We start from the raw sequence: 21,287 nt of genomic DNA on the forward strand, positions 1-21,287 counted from the left end.
CAAATATACACATTTAAACGTATCACATGTTTCTTGGTATACCACAAGCCCATTGCATCTAACAATGATACATGTAGGAATGCCTGGGTGGTGGGCAGAATGATTGTTCCAATATTACTGCGATCGGAAATCATAGAACATTTTAGAGACACCGTTGCCGGGATCATATGAGCAAGCGTCAACATTTTAAACCTAGTTATAGTACAGTATATACTAGTATACAAAATTGAGATTAATTAATGTACGTGAAGTTAAAATCTACAAAAATGGTTATAAGCTGTTCCGAATAGCACATACTATAATTCATAAAGGAACGATACATTCAGAATGGCTGAGTACTAGGTACAAACGATACTTTCAATACGACAGCAGTGGAGGCCTTGTATACATGTGCTAGCGGTTGTGTACATTCACCAGGTGCATACATGTGCTGGCGGTTCTGTACATTCACCAGGTGCATACATGTGCTGGTGGTTCTGTACATTCACCAGGTGCATACATGTGCTAGCGGTTCTGTACATTCACATCGTGTACGAGCTCCGCTTGATTGTGTACGTTTACCACGTACACACACACGCACGCACTTGGTTACATGTATATAAATGCAATAATCTTGAACCCGACGTTGAGTCCTATTTCACCTCACCTGATTTTTATTAACCTACTGTCTATAGTATTGTAGCATGCCTAAGTATTGTAGGTTTCTTGCTATCTCATAATAACCTTGTGAGAGGTACTACGTTCAAGTAAGACCAAATAAAGAAACCAAATAGTTTGATATGGTATTGGGAAGACTGAATGATTAGGTTGTCCATGGACTTAAGCCCCAAATCAAGAAATCGGGTTGGAGTGAATGAGAACACATCCGCATGTGAACTGACGTCATCACTGATGGAACCTGAGAGAGTATATTTGTTTTCATTTTCAGAAAAGCAAATCCCAAGTGGAAACAGATGATCATGTCTTGACGAAAACCAGCGTCATCGTCTACACAGTTCCAAACAGTTATCAACCCCGGGGTAGAATAGGTGTTCAGCAACCCATGCTTTCCGTAAGAGGCGACGAACGGGTCGGGTGGAAAGGCTCGCTTACTTGGTTTGATGCGTGTCATCGTATCCCAGTTGCGTGGATCGATGCTCATGACATCAATCACTGGATTGTCTGATCCAGACGCCATTATTTACGGGCCGCCATCATATAGCTGGAATATCACTATATTATTTTTAAATATTTGATTTCCCTTCAATTTGAAAAAATAAAATAAGGTTTTAATGTAAATGCTTTAATTAAATCTGATTCACCATTGGAGTGCTACATATACTACCAAGTTAGCAGTTCTCTGAACGTTTCGGGGCAGTCGGGTATCCTAGTGGTTAAAGCGTTCGCTCGTCACGCCGAGGACCCGGGTTCGATTCCCGATATGGGTACAATGTGTGAAGCCCATTTCTGGTGTCCCCCGCCGTGATATTGCTGGAATATTGCTAAAAGCGGCGTAAAACCATACTCACTCACTCTGAACGTTTCATTTCTGGTAAAATATAGCTTAAACATTTTTACAATTGAAGCATACTATATATTCAAAACACTTACAAAACTTTCAATTCCATGCCATAAATCTTTTGTCCTTAGCATAAAAAACGATATGTCTTTCCAAGTTGTACTGTCGTGAAAAAATCTGAATCCCAGTGTCTTCCTAGATGACATACTAATGTCAGCTGATTGAAACACTGGATTTAGCTGTAAACTGTCAACCTCTTGTGGGGCGCATCATAAACAAGAGTCCGTCACGTTTTACCCATGATAGGACTGTTGCCTTATGAGTTCAGACATTTGCCAATACTTGTCAAAATGAATATATTACACGTCTTTAAAATTGAAAAAGAAGCACCCGGGGGACGGACGTGGACCATATAATATCTGGGGATGATTCTGCAGTGTCAGTTTCTTTAGTCTCGCGGCTTAGACCTTAAAATCTAATCTCAATATTCAAAATTAAAACTGTAAAACCTAACTTTACGAGTGTCAACAGATTCACAAACTTCTACCCGGCAGTCTCCTAAAGCGTTGCCCTGTCAAGCATCCAAACCTAGATGGCCTCAGCCCAGTGAGGGTTACAAGGTACCACGTACACGTCCAGATCCGGCTAAAAACATACATATCTCTCTTCATATTTCAAATAAATTTAGATTCAGAAATCTGGAGGCATCATGAATATTGTTACATCACCGAGGGTCAAAGGTGGTCGATAGCCGATCATAGTTTGCCAATCATTTCTTGAAACTTGACACACAGTCCGACAGAAACACATAACCTTTGTAAAATACATTATTCAGATACACACAAACCTTGTAAAAGACATTATACAGAAACACATAACCCTTGTAAAATACATTTTTCCGAAACACATAACCCTTGTAAAATGTATTATTCAGAAACACATAACCCTTGTAAAATACATTATTCCGATACACACAAACCTTGTAAAATACATTATTCCGATACACACAAACCTTGTAAAATACATTATTCCGATACACACAAACCTTGTAAAAGACATTATACAGAAACTCATAACCTTTGTAAAATACATTATTCAGAAACACATAACCCTTGTAAAAGACATTATACAGAAACACATACCCTTTGTAAAATACATTATTCAGATACACACAAACCTTGTACAGTACATTATTCAGGAACACATGACCCTCGTAAAATGCATTATTCAGAAACACCCACCCCTTGTAAAATGCATTATTCAGAAACACCCACCCCTTGTAAAATGCATTATTCAGAAACACCCACCCCTTGTAAAATGCATTATTCAGAAACACCCACCCCTTGTAAAGTACATTATTCAGATACACACAAACCTTGTAAAAGACATTATACACAAACACCCACCCCTTGTAAAGTACATTATTCAGATACACACACACCTTGTAAAAGACATTATACACAAACACATAACCCTTGTACAGTACATTATTCAGGAACACATGACCCTTGTAAAATGCATTATTCAGAAACCCATAACCCTTGTTAAATACATTATTCAGAAACACATGACCTTTGCAAAATGCATTATTCAGAAACACATAACCCTTGTAAAATACGTTATTCAGAAACAGAGAAACCCTTATAAAGTACAGTATTTAGAAGCCCAAGTTTACTGCATGATCTTTCCCTCACAATAATTGCAACTCGGCTCCTGATCACCGACACTCTTTGGAGAAGATATTTCCACGAGTCAGTGTGCTCATTATGGCCGTACTTCGTCCCAATAGACAATCCTCGTACTGACCTCTTGGCATGATGTCGGAGAACGTAGCGTGCCCCTTCCTCCCCGCGCGTCCAGTAAATCCCCTATACCCTCTACCTCGGCTTGTTAACAAGTAAAACTTCAAAGAATGGGACAACACGCAAATGCCTTCTGACAGATCCCAAGATGTACTTCAACATCGATTTTTCAATTCCACGAACAAACCATTAAAGATTGTATTTAGGAAAAGATCGTGGAGCCGAGATGGAAGTGGACAGACGCCGACTCGATCTGACAAAATATAAGTTGGAAACGGACACCTGACGATCCATTGGATCAAATTAAACGGCCATCACCCGTCAGACAAAATGAAGCCTGACTTGCTTGAAGAGGGGTCTATGTGATTTAACCTACTTTCCAATGTCTTCCATCGATAGGAGCGTTCTTCAGAGTTACTAATAATGACATATATTTATTGAGAAAACTGTAGTGGCAACAATGATATTGCCAACTGCAATCACGCAAGTCTGAACTTGGGCAATCTCTATAGGTGCTGTTATATGACGTTGACGGGACGTATACTACTGCTTGTGATGTGAACGTGTTGACACCGAGGGGACGTAAACTACTGCTTGTGATGTGAACGTGTGGACACTGAGGGGATGTATACTACTGCTTGTGCTGTGAACGTGTGGACACTGAGGGGACGTATACTACTGCTTGTGATGTGAACGTGTGGACACTGAGGGGACGTAAACTACTGCTTGTGATGTGAACGTGTTGACACTGAGGGGACGTATACTATTGCTTGTGCTGTGAACGTGTGGACACTGAGGGGACGTAAACTACTGCTTGTGATGTGAACGTGTTGACACTGAGGGGACGTATACTACTGCTTGTGATGTGAACGTGTTGACACTGAGGGGACGTATACTACTGCTTGTGATGTGAACGTGTGGACACTGAGGGGACGTATACTACTGCTTGTGATGTGAACGTGTTGACACTGAGGGGACGTATACTACTGCTTGTGATGTGAACGTGTGGACACTGAGGGGACGTATACTACTGGTTGTGATGTGAACGTGTGGACACTGAGGGGACGTATACTACTGCTTGTGATGTGAACGTGTTGACACTGAGGGGACGTATACTACTGCTTGTGATGTGAACGTGTTGACACTGAGGGGACGTATGCTACTGCTTGTGATGTGAACGTGTTGACACTGAGGGGACGTATACTACTGCTTGTGATGTGAACGTGTTGACACTGAGGGGACGTATACTACTGCTTGTGCTGTGAACGTGTGGACACTGAGGGGACGTATACTACTGCTTGTGATGTGAACGTGTTGACACTGAGGGGACGTATACTACTGCTTGTGATGTGAACTTCTATATATGTGTTTAAGGCCAAAAAGGTGATCCTAGCTCTTCACATGGTATCGCATCTGAAAATCCATTTCTGACAGGTCACAGCAACTGCATAAACGTAACGTTTATATAAATTTGTGTACACATAAATTCTCCAAAATTCACGTTTCCTTTTTTTCAATTTACGAAAATAATTTCAAAGTCCACCCTCACATGAAGGTGAAGGTGTCAAACGAAACACCTTGCTTGACCAATATACGTACCAAATGTATTATTCATTGAGTCGATGTACGAGAAAATATATTTTTTCTCTCGATGGACAGTACAATCATTCTTTCTTTCATAAAATGACTCATGGATATTTTCAATGGCTAATATAATCAACACACAAAAATTATGGGAACACCCCTAAATTTCATAGCCATGTATAAAACATAACGTGGCTTGGTCATTTATGAACTTCGGTAATTGCAACTTTTTGTGTGCACTGAGGGCACTTTAAATGACGTGTTTAGTCATGCATTTTTGCAAGTGCTTCATTTTTTGAAGAATTTGGTCAAATTGATTAAATGCTAAAAAAGGAAAAAAACTTCGCCATGTCAGATTCAAGCGCCAAAACACAACAACCTAGTGCACGTGAAAGTCAGAATTCCCACGCAGTTGGTTGCAACTTTTCTTTATAGAGAAGCTTCAGACACTGTGAAGTTACACATTTCCTTAAACATGCCCCAGCGAAGACCGTTAAGCATTCACGACAGGAGTAGGGCCATAGCGTGGCTACAGGATGGTGCATCCATAAGGAATGTTGCCTGTCGTCTTCAAAGTCACCGTGTGTCATTCACAGACTGAGGGAACGGTTCCAGACAACAGGGAGAGTGCAGGACAGACCGCGTTCTGGTAGACCCAGAGTAACATCTAGGGCAGATGACCGGTACGTTGTGCTGCAAGCCCTTCGGAACCGGTTCACAACAGCCAGTGCTTTGAGACTGCAACTCCGACAAGCAACACACACCAACGTAAGTGTATCGACCATCAGGGACCGCCTCAGAGCTGCTCTTTAAAGGTCACGTCGTCCAGCTGTACGTCCTCATCTTCGTCCTCATCACCGAGCTGCAAGACTTGCCTGGGTCAGGGCACATTTGAGATGGGATAATCAACAATGGTCCAGAGTTCTCTTCGTTTCTGTCTTGAGCATAATGATAGAAGGGTAAGGGTTATGAAACGTCCTGGAGAAAGTTATGATGATGCCACTGTACGAGAAAGAAACAGGTTTGGCGGTGGCTCTGTGATGGTATGGGGAGGCTTCAGTTTGCATCACCGAACACCTCTCTAGCTTGTTCAAGGCAATTTGAATGGACTGAGGTATCGTGACGAGATTTTGCGCCCTCTTGTCCTACCACAGTTGAACAACATTGGTCCAGGAGCAATCCTGCAAGATGACAATGCCAGACTACATCAGGCTAGAGTCGTTAGAGACTTCCTGCAACAGAACAATGTGACTGTGATGCAGTGGCCAGCATATTCACCGGATTTGGCTCCAATTGAGCATCTTCGGGATGTTCTTGGACGACGTGTCAGGGACAATCATGGAGTTGCACCAGCTCCTCAGGTTCTGGTTCAGTGGCTCCAAATGGAATGGCAGGCGATTCCACGGGCTACCCTTCGCACCCTTGCAAGATCCATGAAGCGAAGATGCACCGAATGCACCAATCAAGGTGGAAGACACACTCGCTACTGACATTGTGATTTCCATTTTGGACCCCCACTTTCTTATTCGACTTGTTCGTGTGTGCTTTTCAATGACAGCTACCTGTAAATGTTTTTGTTTTGAAGCTTGATAATCTGATAATGCACAATTGTAATGATACGATCACATGTCATTAAATGTAACAGAATATTTTGGTGTTCCCATAATTTTTGTGTGCAGTACATCAGAACATTTTTCCATCTGGAACGACCAGGCTTGTCCTTTTAAATTTCTACGGACAAAATACTTTACATCGAGGAATGTGACCTTGGTGTCTTGCCCAGAATTTACCTTGTGACTTTATTTGACATTTTGGTGCAAAGAGCATAATGACAGATACTAGTTTTGATTTACCATACATGCTGCAAACGTCAAGGAAGCTTGATTTTATAGGTATGTCAGACTCAAGACTGGCAAAATCTGATTTTTGTTATGCATACTTCTCCTTTAGCAGCATATAAAACCCATGCATGCTGTAAAATGCATGAAGTCTTGGCAGTGGTGAACACAGGTCCAAGATGATATGCAACATGGTGTTGTTGTTGTTGGAACTAGCAGCCGCTTCAAGCCAAACACGACCTGACAATGAATTGGCAAGATGAGCATCAGAAGGCCTATGGTGTTGCCAATTAGATAACATCTACTCATATGCTTCACACGGCAAATCAATCGTGTAAGAGGTTCTTCGTGTGAGCAGGCTTTATATTGCTAGACTCGTGCACCCTTCTACCTCCACAGAATCATAGTGTACCTCAAACTGGTATGCCTTGCCATATGATTCTTTATAACGAGCGATGCAGTAGCTGTATGTATGGTTTCCTGATATAAACGTCCTGCTCTGCTTACCGACTGAGTGGCCATCCAACACCGTCTGCCATTAACATTTGTTTCTGAATGCAGATAATAGTATGTCATTCATTAAATCAGAAGGTTTCTAAAATAAATCTTTGGTTTCTTTCTGTATGACTGAAGACTGACCTCTCTCTTGTCTGAGACGTTTTCTGGTCCTCGCTTTTCAGGACTTTTTCAATCCATTCTGGTAACAAATACCATCATTACAATTAAGTGTACCAGATCAAAAAAAATTCCTGAATTTTCTTAATAATTGTCCCTGGTAACAGATGGAGTCATGTATGGCTGCTGCAGGAGGCCATCGGGAGTTACTTCTTATCTGTTTCTGTGGCACTAATTCCGTTTCCAGTTCTTGGGCAATATGGTAACTTTGTAAATGTAAATGATTTCAATTACTTTTCTACACGCAGTCCTACCATTTACCCCCAGTCCTATGCACAAATGGTCAGATGGCTTTACACGTCCTCTAAATGTTGCAAAAGTTGTGTTATAGCGTAATAAATATACATATATACAAGTATATTCAAGAAAGTAGGGTAACCCTAAGGTGATTAACTAGACCAGAGACCATATGGTCTCTGACTAGACTTGTGTTAAAATAACGACTTGGTAACTGATATGTGATTGTGGCAGTGTAATATTTTGTACATACACGCTTTCAATTCTATTTTAGCTATAGTTTTGTACACATTCTATCTCAGATTTGGATTAAGTACTCAGTTTATTTACTATGTCTTACTTTTGTCACATAATTGTATTTCATCTTAAACATTAATACCATAGCTTATCTGTTTCATTCAGTCTATTATTTATCAAGCAATACCACTGCATGCTTTTCACCCACAGCACTTAGTATCCAACCCCGCGCTTTGACTACTCTATTGTTCTCTGTGGTCACTCACAGCTGACCACAGGTATACCTTTGTTCTCTTGTGATCTGGGGCAGTTGCCAGTCATGTTTATGGTTATTCGTGGATGGATCTTGCGTTTGGAATTATATTCACTGATCCAATGGATGCGTGTTAATTTAATGAATTTGAAGGTTAGTTGTATATATCTTGTCAGATGTTTCAGATGTATTTGTGTATTTCTAATTCTTAAAGTTAGACATAAGTTGTGCTAAGGTTTATTGCTAGTCAGGTGGTATATTGAACTCAAAGTTCAGTGTATTCTGATTATTATTATTGTTTTTTTTATATGATAAAGTATTATAAAGCAGTTTTTTTAATTGATAAATAGTTAATTTAGCCTAGACTATTATCATCTTAACTTAAACACTAACTAAATAAAACTAAACCCTAAATAAACTCATAGTAATTCTATAACTTATATGACATTACGGTAATTGTGCTCATTGTGTATAAGAATGTATACATATATGTGAAAGTGCATTATTTATGTAATTTGATAAATTCCTGCTTTAAATACCTATTTTACTTTTGTGTTGTGTATAGTTATAGTGTAAATAGTATCTACATTAGTTTATACTTTGTCCATGCCGATGTAACTGGCACTATCTTAGAAGCCTTGGTGACACGGCACAGGTTTCACCAGCCTGGTATGTATTGTTTATGTGTTATTCGTGAATGTATAAATGTACGTAGCTGTGTATATGCTGACGTCATATATCTTTGTAATTATCAGGTAGTATTGCACTTGTCTAATGATATGACAGTAACAGGGTTCACATTTAGTTTAAATTGATTATAGCATCATAAGCATATATTTTACTGTGTCATTATGCAATATAGTTTTGGATAGGTTACTTACTATATGTGTAACATAGGTTTCTCGCTATTTTAAGTTCATGTGATTGAATGTCCATTAGATTTGATGCCTTTATGTTTTTCATAACAATAACAATGTTATATGTCTTTTGTGCACTATGTCTTATTATTTATACGTTGTTTCACGCCGTTTGATCTCCTTTCACATTTCTCTTCTGAGAGAATGTTCAGCCATCAACTCACACCCTGTAGCCGTTTGTTGTGTGTTTACCACCCCGACAACTAGGTGCTACTACATGATGTCTTAAATATGAAGTGCAAATACACTATGTTTATCACACATCAAATTCATATACAAGTCAGAAGACGTATACGTTTTTCTTCAGTGTAACAATCGCATCGTGGGTGCTGCCACAATTCCTGTATAAACTCGTACTTGGGCGAGCGCTTCCAGGTCCAGTTTACAAGAGAAACCGACGAAACTTCCCCCACACTTCAGGTAGATCTGCCTGTTTCACCTGAGTCAACAGTTGTCAAGGGGCAGGTAAGTTCCGTACATTCCGATATCACTTCTCTGATGAGAAGTGCAACGTCTGTGGCTTAGTCAAAGGAATTAGAACATTGCAGTGCAGCTATAATTCCATCATCTCTTTTACAATGTTGTTATGCAAAACGCAATCATATTTTTTGCTGGCTTTCATCAAGTAAAAATTTGTAACGACCCTGAATGGAGATGATTTGTAACGATCTGATGGTCGCGCACTATGTGCTCTGCCATGCTATGTCACTGCTTCGGTAAGGAAACCAACCTCAGCTTCTGTGGTTTCATAGTTGACTCTGCTGTTGATACTGTTTAACGATAACAAAATATGTAGGGAAAATTGAAACACTACATGGAGTTATGTGGTACAAAAATGAGCCTATTTTCATTAGGTATGCTGTTGCTTAAAGATGTATACTTTGATTCTTTCATTAATGTTGAAATAGGGTACACTTCCTGTGTAAAGCGTGAACACGATCATCCTCTGTATCTCCAGGGCACGCATTTCGGTAAACCTTCACTAACTCCTGGATCCATTCCCGAGGTTCTCGCGATCTTAAATTTCACCGATCAATCAAACGTGGAGGTAAAAGAAAGGAAATAGGTAAGAGAGGACTTGCCACCGCCGCCAGTTATAATGGACATAAAGACATCCTTTCCATCAGAAAGTTCTTTCAGGGCTTTCTCTTGCGTCTCAGTCAGTTTTTCAATTTTGAATTTCTCTCAAACTCTTTCATAATCAATTGGACTGGCCGCCATGTTGTTGATATCGCGAACCCAGCATTGAGGCTGGTTTGTAACACGCATTCTGATTGGTCCGTTAGATAAGCATCGCGTAGCATAATAAATCAATTTGGCTTATGAAAATTAAGAAAGGGTAAATTGAGATCACACGAAATGAACCACGTTATTGAATCCAAGGGTTAGTGTAGGTTTGTTGAAATGTGAGTCCAGGAGATATAGGGAAAGAACAAGAGTGGTCCTCGAACCTATCCTTGCAGTACACCATGCATTGACACTCTTTCCACTGAAGCCTGGCCCTCTATGATAACACACTGATGTCTATCATGAAGATAGGACACAAACTATTTCATGGCATGACCAGTCAAGCCCACCTGAAGACTGGCAGTTATACATATTTCCATTGCTAGCGTGTCAAAAGCCACTGATAAGTCGAGATAGCAGATGAATCAGCAGTTCCTAGATCGCCAGTGACAAGGAGGAGGCTAGTCGCCATACTGTCAGCTGCCCTGAAGGCAGATTGAAGTTATTCATGACCTTTCCACAAGTTTGGATCAAAAGTGAAAAAATAGAAACTGGATAGAATAGTTTCTGTAAATTGGGATCTATAACTTTCTTTAAATAAATAAATCCCTGTAATCATTGGCAGGAGAATATCCATGTGGCCAAGGGCCATGTTCGATGGGGTAGGCTCAAGGGAGCAGAAAGCAGTTTATTAGGGCGGATGATCTTCAGGCTTGACCACAACAGAGGAGTTCATGTCAATAGCATCCGAATGAAGTCGTTCTCTGATATCCCGGATCTTCTTTCTGAAGTTGTAATCGGAGGCTAAAATATTGATGTGCTCGTAAGCTGCTTACCTTATCTCTCTCACCCCTGTCGAGAGAACATAGAGCGTTTCACTATCCTTGCTCAGTGACACAATACTCTGACTTTAATATTCAGCTAGAAACAGCATTGCTGGCCTTCCTATATATATGTCTGTGGACTTCCAACTTACTCTCTGCCTATTTAAGAGTGGTTTTGACAGGTTCATAGGAAAACCAAGAAGTATCTATTCTCATTTTGATTATCCCCTCAGATTAACACGCAGCATGTTTGCGCAAAAATTCTCATAGGGTAGTGTCCTAAGTCATGAATGACGACTCATTTCTGCAGGTGGATTCGCTTCCTGGCAGGATTAGGTTTCTGGAGTGAAAGCAAAAGCTTCATATGACAATCTGAATGATCTGAAGATTGAGACCCCTCAATGATGACATAAGTTATTAATGGTGACGATTGTCTTATCACCACCCAGAGTCATGAGTAGGAACTCATTCCGGTGAAATAACCTTTTCGAAATTAAATTCTCTAGTAAAATCACGTTTTTCTGTTAAAGAGGCTCCAGAAGAATAAACAGTTAGACAGAATAGACACGAAACAAAGTTGTCTTGTATGGAGGAGACAGGCATACATATCTTATATGGGTGTATTTGCTGCAGACTAGTAGTGCCTCCCCTCCCTGAGTTGCTACAGACTAGTAGTGCCTCTCCTCCCTGAGTTGCTACAGACTAGTAGTGCCTCTCCTCCCTGAGTTGCTGCAGACTGGTAGTGCCTCCCCTCCATGAGTTGCTGCAGACTAGTAGTGCCTCCCCTCCCCGAGTTGCTGCATACTAGTAGTGCCTCCCTTCCCTGAGTTGCTACAGACTAGTAGTGCCTCCCCACCCTAGGTTGCTGAAGACTAGTAGTGCCTCCCCTCCCTGAGTTGCCGTAGACTAGTAGTGCCTTCCCTCCCTGAGTTGCTACAGACTAGTAGTGCCTCCCCTCCCTGAGTTGCTACAGACTAGTAGTGCCTCCCCTCCCTGAGTTGCTGCAGACTAGTAGTGCCTTCCCTCCCTGAGTTGCTGTAGACTAGTAGTGCCTTCCCTCCCTGAGTTGCTACAGACTGGTAGTGCCTCCCCTCCCTGAGCTACTACAGACTAGTAGTGCCTCCCCTCCCTGAGTTGCTGTAGACTAGTAGTGCCTCCCCTCCCTGAGTTGCTACAGACTAGTAGTGCCTCCCCTCCCTGAGTTGCTGTAGACTAGTAGTGCTATCGCACCCTGAGTTGCTACAGACTAGTAGTGCCACGGCACCCTGGGTTGCTGCAGACTAGTAGTGCCACCGCACCCTGACTTGCTACAGACTAGTAGTGCCTTCCCTCCCTGAGTTGCTGTAGACTAGTAGTGCCTTCCCTCCCTGAGTTGCTACAGACTGGTAGTGCCACCGCACCCTGAGTTGCTACAGACTAGTAGTGCCACCGCACCCTGAGTTGCTGTAGACTAGTAGTGCCTCCCCTCCCTGAGTTGCTGTAGACTAGTAGTGCCTCCCCTCCCTGAGTTGCTACAGACTAGTAGTGCCTCCCCTCCCTGAGTTGCTGTAGACTAGTAGTGCTATCGCACCCTGAGTTGCTACAGACTAGTAGTGCCACGGCACCCTGGGTTGCTGCAGACTAGTAGTGCCACCGCACCCTGACTTGCTACAGACTAGTAGTGCCTTCCCTCCCTGAGTTGCTGTAGACTAGTAGTGCCTTCCCTCCCTGAGTTGCTACAGACTGGTAGTGCCTCCCCTCCCTGAGTTACTACAGACTAGTAGTGCCTCCCCTCCCTGAGTTGCTGTAGACTAGTAGTGCCTCCCCTCCCTGAGTTGCTACAGACTAGTAGTGCCTCCCCTCCCTGAGTTGCTGTAGACTAGTAGTGCTATCGCACCCTGAGTTGCTACAGACTAGTAGTGCCACGGCACCCTGGGTTGCTGCAGACTAGTAGTGCCACCGCACCCTGACTTGCTACAGACTAGTAGTGCCTTCCCTCCCTGAGTTGCTGTAGACTAGTAGTGCCTTCCCTCCCTGAGTTGCTGTAGACTAGTAGTGCCTTCCCTCCCTGAGTTGCTGCAGACTAGTGGTGCCACCGCACCCTGAGTTGCTACAGACTAGTAGTGCCTTCCCTCCCTGAGTTGCTGTAGACTAGTAGTGCCTTCCCTCCCTGAGTTGCTGTAGAGTAGTAGTGCCTTCCCTCCCTGAGTTGCTGTAGACTAGTAGTGCCACCGCACCCTGAGTTGCTACAGACTAGTGGTGCCTCCCCTCCCTGAGTTGCTGTAGACTAGTAGTGCCACCGCACCCTGAGTTGCTACAGACAAGTGGTGCCTCCTCTCCCTGAGTTGCTGTAGACTAGTAGTGCCTCCCCTCCCTGAGTCGCTGTAGACTAGTAGTGCCTCCCCTCCCTGAGTTGCTACAGACTAGTAGTGCCACCGCACCCTGAGTTGCTACAGACTAGTAGTGCCACCGCACCCTGAGTTGCTGTAGACTAGTAGTGCCTCCCCTCCCTGAGTCGCTGTAGACTAGTAGTGCAACGTGTGATATATTAACCATGGTAAGATCACTGCGCGTTTTTAATATTTTGTCACGACTGCTTTCCATTTACACTTGTGCTGCATGCACAGGTCTAGCCAACTATCAAACATCCCAATGTTATATTTCTAGACACCATGTATAGACGGATGATGGATTATGTTTCCCAAGGATCGGAGTTCCTACACTGAGGTTCCACACGTGACTATTTTTTTCACCAGTGTTATTTTCGTCTGACGTGAAGCAATCTCCCTGAACAAACACCCGCCTGTCAGCGGAGAACACCGGCGTTTCCTGCTAGGAAATTAACACACTCCAATCTCTGGTTTAGAGTGCAGTTTTTCCACCCCTGGAATAATGTGTCCGCAAGAGATCTTGTGTAGGAATACATCTGATGTTGATGTGAAGTGGCACTGATATTAGGAGAAAGAATCTGCAGCACTGGCAATCAGAAGTATCTATTGAAGTTCGATTCGACAGGGATGCAGTTCCACTAACAGTACTTGTTTCCAAATATGTTTCACCATAGAATACACAAGCGGCCACTGGCTTGGCGAACGTGCCCCTCTGTACTTTATATGTGATATCATTGAATTATGTAATTGAATTCGTTTTCTGCTAAGAGGACACTAACTACCTTGACAACAGTGGTGGAAGGACAAAAGTACACTCTGCAACGTTCTAGTACCAGCTGAATCTTCTCACTTGATTGAAAAAAGCCAAGGTCATTAGACATGAGAAGGATGAAGTAATTGACAAGGTGTAGGAATACACAGCCGCTGCTAGACATCTCACCAACACCTCCGCCAAACAAAATCCTTTCGCAGTTTAGGGGAGGAGTTTTTAACGTTGTGTAATTGTTTTGGCTAAATGCCATTGGCCCGTGTGGAGGGAAGGTGGAAGTGCCGTGGCAGGCGTTGACGGAACCCCCCAGTGTACTAGTTAGCTTATTTACAGTTCATGTTCCAGCTTATCCAGCAATGTATATGATGAGTACATATTTTCGAGAATTAAGGTACACTGGGTGTTGTCCAGGCATCGGATCACGTAAAATATTATAGTCTAATCCCCCGGGAAATACGCTTTGATGTACCCTGTGGTTGTACAGACAAGCGGACCTACGGACTATAGACCTACGAATTTATCGAGCCGACATAATTATTTGTATGTTTACTACAATTTGTTTGTGTTTAGGCTCTGTGCATCACGTACATCTACTGTACGTAAACAGCCGGGCAAATAAAAGTGTACGCCCATGTTGTGTGGTAGCTCAAATAGAAACGAACACGAAATGGTTATTCGATGTTGCTGGTATTTGATATGAGTCTTTTGGACCTTAAGTTTGCAGTGTTTCGGCGACTGATTCCAGCCTAGTAACGTGTTGATAACATTTGTACTGTTTTGGTCAAATCAAAAACAATTGTATGCTATCTTTTGCTCGGGTGTTTAGATATACGCTTCCCAGTAAGGAGTTTGAATTGAGGCGGGGTATATATTTTTTTCGAAAATATTGAATCAAGTGTTTTGGTAAATGGATATGCTAGTCCTTTTTTAAGGTTTCATGGGGTTGTCGCCAGGGGGATCCGATATCACCACATATCTTTATTCTTTGAGCCGAAATCTTAGCAATAATGATAAGAAATAATAACAAAATAAAAGGTATACAGATGGGTAATAGTAAATCTCTGCATGCACAATTTGCAAATGATACTACATTAAGTTTAGATGCATATGAAAAAAGCCTCTATACCACAATGAGTATGTTAAAAAAGTTGCCCGATTTTCGGGTTTGAAAGTAAATACTGAAAAAACTGAATACTGAAAATATCAAGATATAAGTTATGTGAGGACTTGAATTTTGACTTGTCACAAACTCAGTTTAAGATATTAGACATAGATTGTGATGCTGATTTGAAAAAGATATGGTTAAACTATACAAATAGGTTTGATAAGATAGAAAAGAAAACGAAAATGTGGGAAAAGAGAACCCTGACACCTATGGGTCGAAATGTTGTACTAAAAGCATTGTTGTTATCCAAACTCAATCACCTGTTTTGCAGCACCACAAGCCAACCCCAAATTTAATCGAAAAGTTTCAGTCAAAACGTTTTCTGTTCATCTGGAGATCTAAACCCGACAAAGTTAAAAGGAAAATTATGTCATTACATCCTAAATATGGCGGCGTCAGTGTCCCAGTGGTAGAAATGGTTATTGCTGCACAGAAACTAAGGTGGATGGAGAGACTGGTCCATGGTAATTCCACGTGAACTGCTTTCCTTTATGAAAATGTAGTTAGTGCAAATGTAATTTTCTAAAGATTATTCCAAACAATTCCAACAACTTTTGGAGGAAGTTTTGTTATGGTGGTCAGTATGAATCTGAGAAGATATGATGAGCAAATCTGTCTGGTATAACAATGAAATTAGTCTATTTATTTTCCACATTGGCATCAAAATGGTATAGCATATATATTAATGACTTCATTCATAACACAGGGAAATTATATGATTTTGATGAATTTGTAAAGAAAATACAGTTTGAAGACATATTTTTTGACCTATCAAGGAGTAAAACTATCAACAGTCTGGTATTTACAATATAACAATATAAAACTTTGTGCTAAAGTCTTTCAAAGGCCTATACTGCCATATAATTATCAAAAATAAACAATAAAATGGGAAGCAAGGTATTTTATGGAGCCCTATTAAACCCTAATTTAAAAAAACCCATAAGTGCTCCAATAAATGGGAAGATTGTTTTGAAAAACAGTATACAGATACAGAGTGGACAAACTTCAACCTCATGGCAAAATGGTGTAAACAAAGTTCTAAATTAATTATAAGACGGTTTAAAGTTATACATAATATTTTAAGTACTAACTGTTATTTTTTTAAATTGGATATGTTTAATCGCAGTTTGTAATGAACCATCTGAAACAATTACATTGTATTATGTAATTGTCACTATGCTGCTGATATATGGATGAAACCTTCAGATTGGCTTGGAAACTATGCAGAAGGAAGAGTCAATTTTAGTAATGAACACATACACGTACTGTTTGGATTTATAGAAAAGAATAACAATTCACTCAATGCAGTAATTATGGTAACAAAATCTATGCTGTACACATTTCACAGAAAAAAACCGTCAAACCAATATTTTTACTAATTCCAAAAGAAATACTTAGATATTATGAAAATACGAAACTTAATTATGCAAGTTTCCATGCTCTCTGGTCATCTTTACATATAATTTATTATTTAGAAACCCTATATAATTATGATATATGATCTGTCCATGCCACAAACGTGCACATAATGACACAATAAATCCATGTACACTCTATGTATGATATTGAAATGTAAAATATGATTGGAATTGAAATAAAAATATGAATAAAAACAATATAAAAAATATTAGATTTCCATAAAAATATACAAAAACGTCATGGCCGTATCACTTAGATGTTTTACATATAAGGTAAGACAATATCTCATATAAGTGCATGGATGTGCCTCGAACAAACACAGATGGTCTGGCACGTGCTGTAGATCAACGCTACACACTCTGGAATAGAACCCTTAATATCAAACTTCGACTCCCTGCAATTGTTAGGACAATCTATCAAAGTCGTCGGAAGTTCAGTTTATCGGTGTCTATCGTGTGTCCAATAGCTCAGTTTATCTGTCTACTCCGTGTCCAGTAGTTCAGTTTATCTGTGTCTACTCCGTGTCCAGTAGTTCAGTTTATCTGTGTCTTCTCCGTGTCCAGTAGTTCAGTTTCTGTCTACACCGTGTCCAGTAGTTCAGTTTCTGTCTACACCGTGTCCAGCAGTTCAGTTTCTGTCTACACCGTGTCCAGTAGTTCAGTTTCTGTCTACACCGTGTCCAGCAGTTCAGTTTCTGTCTACACCGTGTCCAGTAGTTCAGTTTCTGTCTACTCCGTGTCCAGTAGTTCAGTTTATCTGTGTCTACTCCGTGTCCAGTAGTTCAGTTTCTGTCTACTCCGTGTCAAGTAGTTCAGTTTCTGTCTACTACATGTCCAGTAGTTCGAGTTATCTGTGTCTACACCGTGCTCAGTAGTTCAGTTTATCTGTCCACTCCGTGTCGAGTAGTTCCGTTTCTGTCCACTCCGTGTCCAGTTGTTCAAGTTATCTGTGTCTACTCCGTGTCCAGTAGTTCAAGTTAGCTGTGTCTACTCCGTGTCCAGTAGTTCAAGTTATCTGTGTCTACTCCGTGTCCAGTAGTTCAAGTTATCTGTGTCTACTCCGTGTCCAGTAGTTCAAGTTATCTGTGTCTACTCCGTGTCCAGTAGTTCAAGTTATCTGTGTCTACTCCGTGTCCAGTAGTTCAAGTTATCTGTGTCTACTCCGTGTCCAGTAGTTCAAGTTATCTGTGTCTACTCCGTGTCCAGTAGTTCAAGTTATGCGTGTCTACACCGTGCCCAATAGTTCAGTTTATCTGTCCACTCCGTGTCTAGTAGTTCAGTTCATCTGTGTCTACACCGTGTCCAGTAGTTCAGTTTCTGTCTACTCCATGTCCAGTAGTTCAGTTTCTGTCTACACCGTGTCGAGTAGTTCCGTTTATCTGTGTCTACTCCGTGTCCAGCAGTTCAGTTTCTGTCTACTCCGTGTCCAGTAGTTCAGTTTCTGTCTACACCGTGTCGAGTAGTTCAGTTTATCTGTCCACTCCGTGTCCAGTAGTTCAGTTTATCTGTCCACTCCGTGTCCAGTAGTTCAGATTATCCGTGTCTACATCGTGTCCAGTAGTTCAGTTTCTGTCTACTCCATGTCCAGTAGTTCAGTTTCTGTCTACACCGTGTCGAGTAGTTCCGTTTATCTGTGTCTACTCCGTGTCCAGCAGTTCAGTTTCTGTCTACTCCGTGTCCAGTAGTTCAGTTTCTGTCTACACCGTGTCGAGTAGTTCAGTTTATCCGTCCACTCCGTGTCCAGTAGTTCAGTTTATCTGTCCACTCCGTGTCCAGTAGTTCAGATTATCCGTGTCTACTTCGTGTCCAGTAGTTCCGTTTATCTGTCCACTCCGTGTCCAGTAGTTCAGTTTCGGTCTACTCCGTGTCCAGTAGTTCAGATTATCCGTGTCTACTTCGTGTCCAGTAGTTCCGTTTATCTGTCCACTGCGTGTCCAGTCTTTCAGTTTATCAGTGTCTATCATGTGTCCAATAGTTCAGTTTATCGGTGTCTACTCCGTGTCCAGTAGTTCATTTTATCTGTGTCCACTCCGTGTCCAGTTGTTCAGTTTATCGGTGTGTACACCGTGTCCAGTAGTTCAGATCATCTGTGTCTACTCTGTGTCCAGTAGTTTATTTTATCTGTCTACTCCGTGTCCAATAGTTCAGTTTATCTGTGTCTACTCCGTGTCCAGCAGTTCAGTTTGTGTCTACTCCGTGTCCAGTAGTTCAGTTTATCCTTGTCTGCTCCGTGTCCAGTAGTTCAGTTTATCTGTGTCTACACCGTGTCGTTGTCTTTACTTTCATATTCCATGTTTCATACACACAGTGTTCTCAAACTTCCTACAAATCGATAAATAACAAAAGAAACCAAAAATGAACTGATGATTATGTATCGCACACAGAGGGTCAACATATCTGTGACAGCGATAGCCTATCAATGGGAAATATCTGAGTTTCCTTGGCTATAACCATGCATTTTTATCGCTTGGAAGAGAAAGCAATGGCATTTTTCCTAAATGAGCGCCGCTACCTGCATGGCCGATGACGTCTACACTTTCTAATACACCGCCGTCTGTCATCCAGGCTGCCGGGGAGATGAATCAAAATCGGTGGCAGTCAGCTAGTCCAGCTTTGAGAAATGAAATAAACCAATTTGTTTACATTACTTTTGGCCAATAACTCAATACCTTTTAGAAAACTTCCAACGGTAAGCAATATATTTTGAAGAATTTGAAAAGTGGAGGTTTACGTTGATATTGATAGTCAGTTACAAAGCCATTTGTTGACTTAAACCACGCGAAGACCAGTTGATATGATTACTCTACATTCTCTGGCAGGCACCACATCCCAAGCGGCAGGTTCAATACTTGTTTGACCTTGTACAATGTGAAGATTGAAGGTTAAGTTGCGAAAGCCGAGATTGTCAGATTTTTGTGTCGGCAACCCTGAAAGTGGTGTCAGGTTGAGATTGGCCAGCGTGTTCCGTTAATATTTCAGCAGAGTGTAGGAATGGGTGTGAAACAGGGCTGACTGAACGCCTGTGTCGCGGACTGCCGCCATGATCAATGAACCACTCTCACTACAATGCAGTTATGATTAAAGGACTACACGTGCCAGAACAGACATTCACGCCTTCTAGCTTGAATTTTTATTTTTTTTGAATGACCAGAAAATTATATGTAGTACTAAAGGCCAAACAACAGTATGTTTTGTAGTATAATTAAGAATAATAATACAAAACATTTGAGATCTGTGGCTCCTTTGTACGATATTATCATAACGTATGTATTCACAATTGGTTTGTGTAGGGGAGCTACATCTGTAACTCACTTTGTCTGTCACCAAGCCTCTCACAGTGTCTGTCACCAAGCCTCTCACGGTGTCTGTCACAGTGTCGGTCACCAAGCCTCTCACAGTGTCTGTCACAGTGTATGTCACATTGTCTGTCACCAAACAGCTCGCACTGTGTGTCACCAAGCCTCTCAGAGTGTCTGAAACAAGCCTCTGATAGTATTTGTCACCAAGTCTGTCACAGTGTCTGTCACCAAGCCTCTCACAGTGTCTGTCACCAAGCCTCTCACAGTGTCGGTCACCAAGCCTCTCACAGTGTCTGAAACAAGCCTCTCACAGTGTTTGTCACCAAGCCTCTCATAGTGTCTGTCACCAAGCCTCTCATATTGTTTGTCACCAAGCCTCTCACAGTGTCTGAAACAAGCCTCTCACAGTGTCTGTCACCAAGTCTGTCACATTGTCTGTCATCAAGCCTATCAGTGTATGTCACAGTGTCTGTCACCAAGCCTCTCACATTGTCGGTCACCAAGCCTCTCACAGTGTCTATCACCAAGCCTCTCACAGTGTCTGTCACCAAGCCTCTAACAGTGTCGGTCACCAAGCCTCTCACAGTGTCTCTCACAGTGTTTGTCACCAAGCCTCTCACAGTGTCGGTCACCAAGCCTCTCACAGTGTCTGTCACCAAGCCTCTCATAATGTCTGTCACCAAGTCTCTCACAGTGTCTGTCACCAAGCCTCTCACAGTGTCTGAAACAAGCCTCTCACAGTGTTTGTCACCAAGCCTCTCACAGTGTCGGTCACCAAGCCTCTCACAGTGTCTGTCACTGTGTATGTCACAGTGTCTGTCACCAAGCATCTCACAGTGTCTGTCACCAAGCCTCTCACAGTGTCTGTCACTGTGTATGTCACAGTGTCGGTCACCAAGCATCTCACAGTGTCTGTCACCAAGCCTCTCACAGTGTCTGTCACTGTATATGTCACAGTGTCTGTCACCAAGCATCTCACAGTGTCGGTCACCAAGCCTCTCACAGTGTCTGTCACAGTATATGTCACAGTGTCTGTCACCAAACAGCTCACACTGTGTGTCACCAAGCCTGTCACAGTGTCTGAAACAAGCCTCTGATAGTATTTGTCACCAAGTCTGTCACAGTGTCTGTCACCAAGCCTCTCACAGTGTCTGCCACCAAGCCTCTCACAGTGT

At 41.8% G+C, this 21,287-nt stretch overlaps 1 protein-coding gene across 1 annotated transcript in view; it reads left to right on the forward strand.

The window, feature by feature from the left end:
• LOC139448912 (mucin-1-like) overlaps window positions 1-21,209 on the forward strand; it is a 31,319-nt gene extending 10,110 nt beyond the window's left edge. The window contains exons 2-4 of the mRNA XM_071230426.1: window positions 20,297-20,426; window positions 20,579-20,914; window positions 20,998-21,209. Coding sequence (XP_071086527.1) covers window positions 20,297-20,426; window positions 20,579-20,914; window positions 20,998-21,209 — 678 coding nt within the window. The remainder of the gene's footprint in view (window positions 1-20,296; window positions 20,427-20,578; window positions 20,915-20,997) is intronic.
• The last annotated feature ends 78 nt before the right edge of the window (window positions 21,210-21,287 follow it).

The sequence above is a fragment of the Haliotis cracherodii genome, unplaced genomic scaffold (genome assembly GCF_022045235.1).
Source record: "Haliotis cracherodii isolate W230 unplaced genomic scaffold, xgHalCrac1.p SCAF_7, whole genome shotgun sequence".
NCBI classification, from domain to species: Eukaryota; Metazoa; Mollusca; class Gastropoda; order Lepetellida; family Haliotidae; genus Haliotis; species Haliotis cracherodii.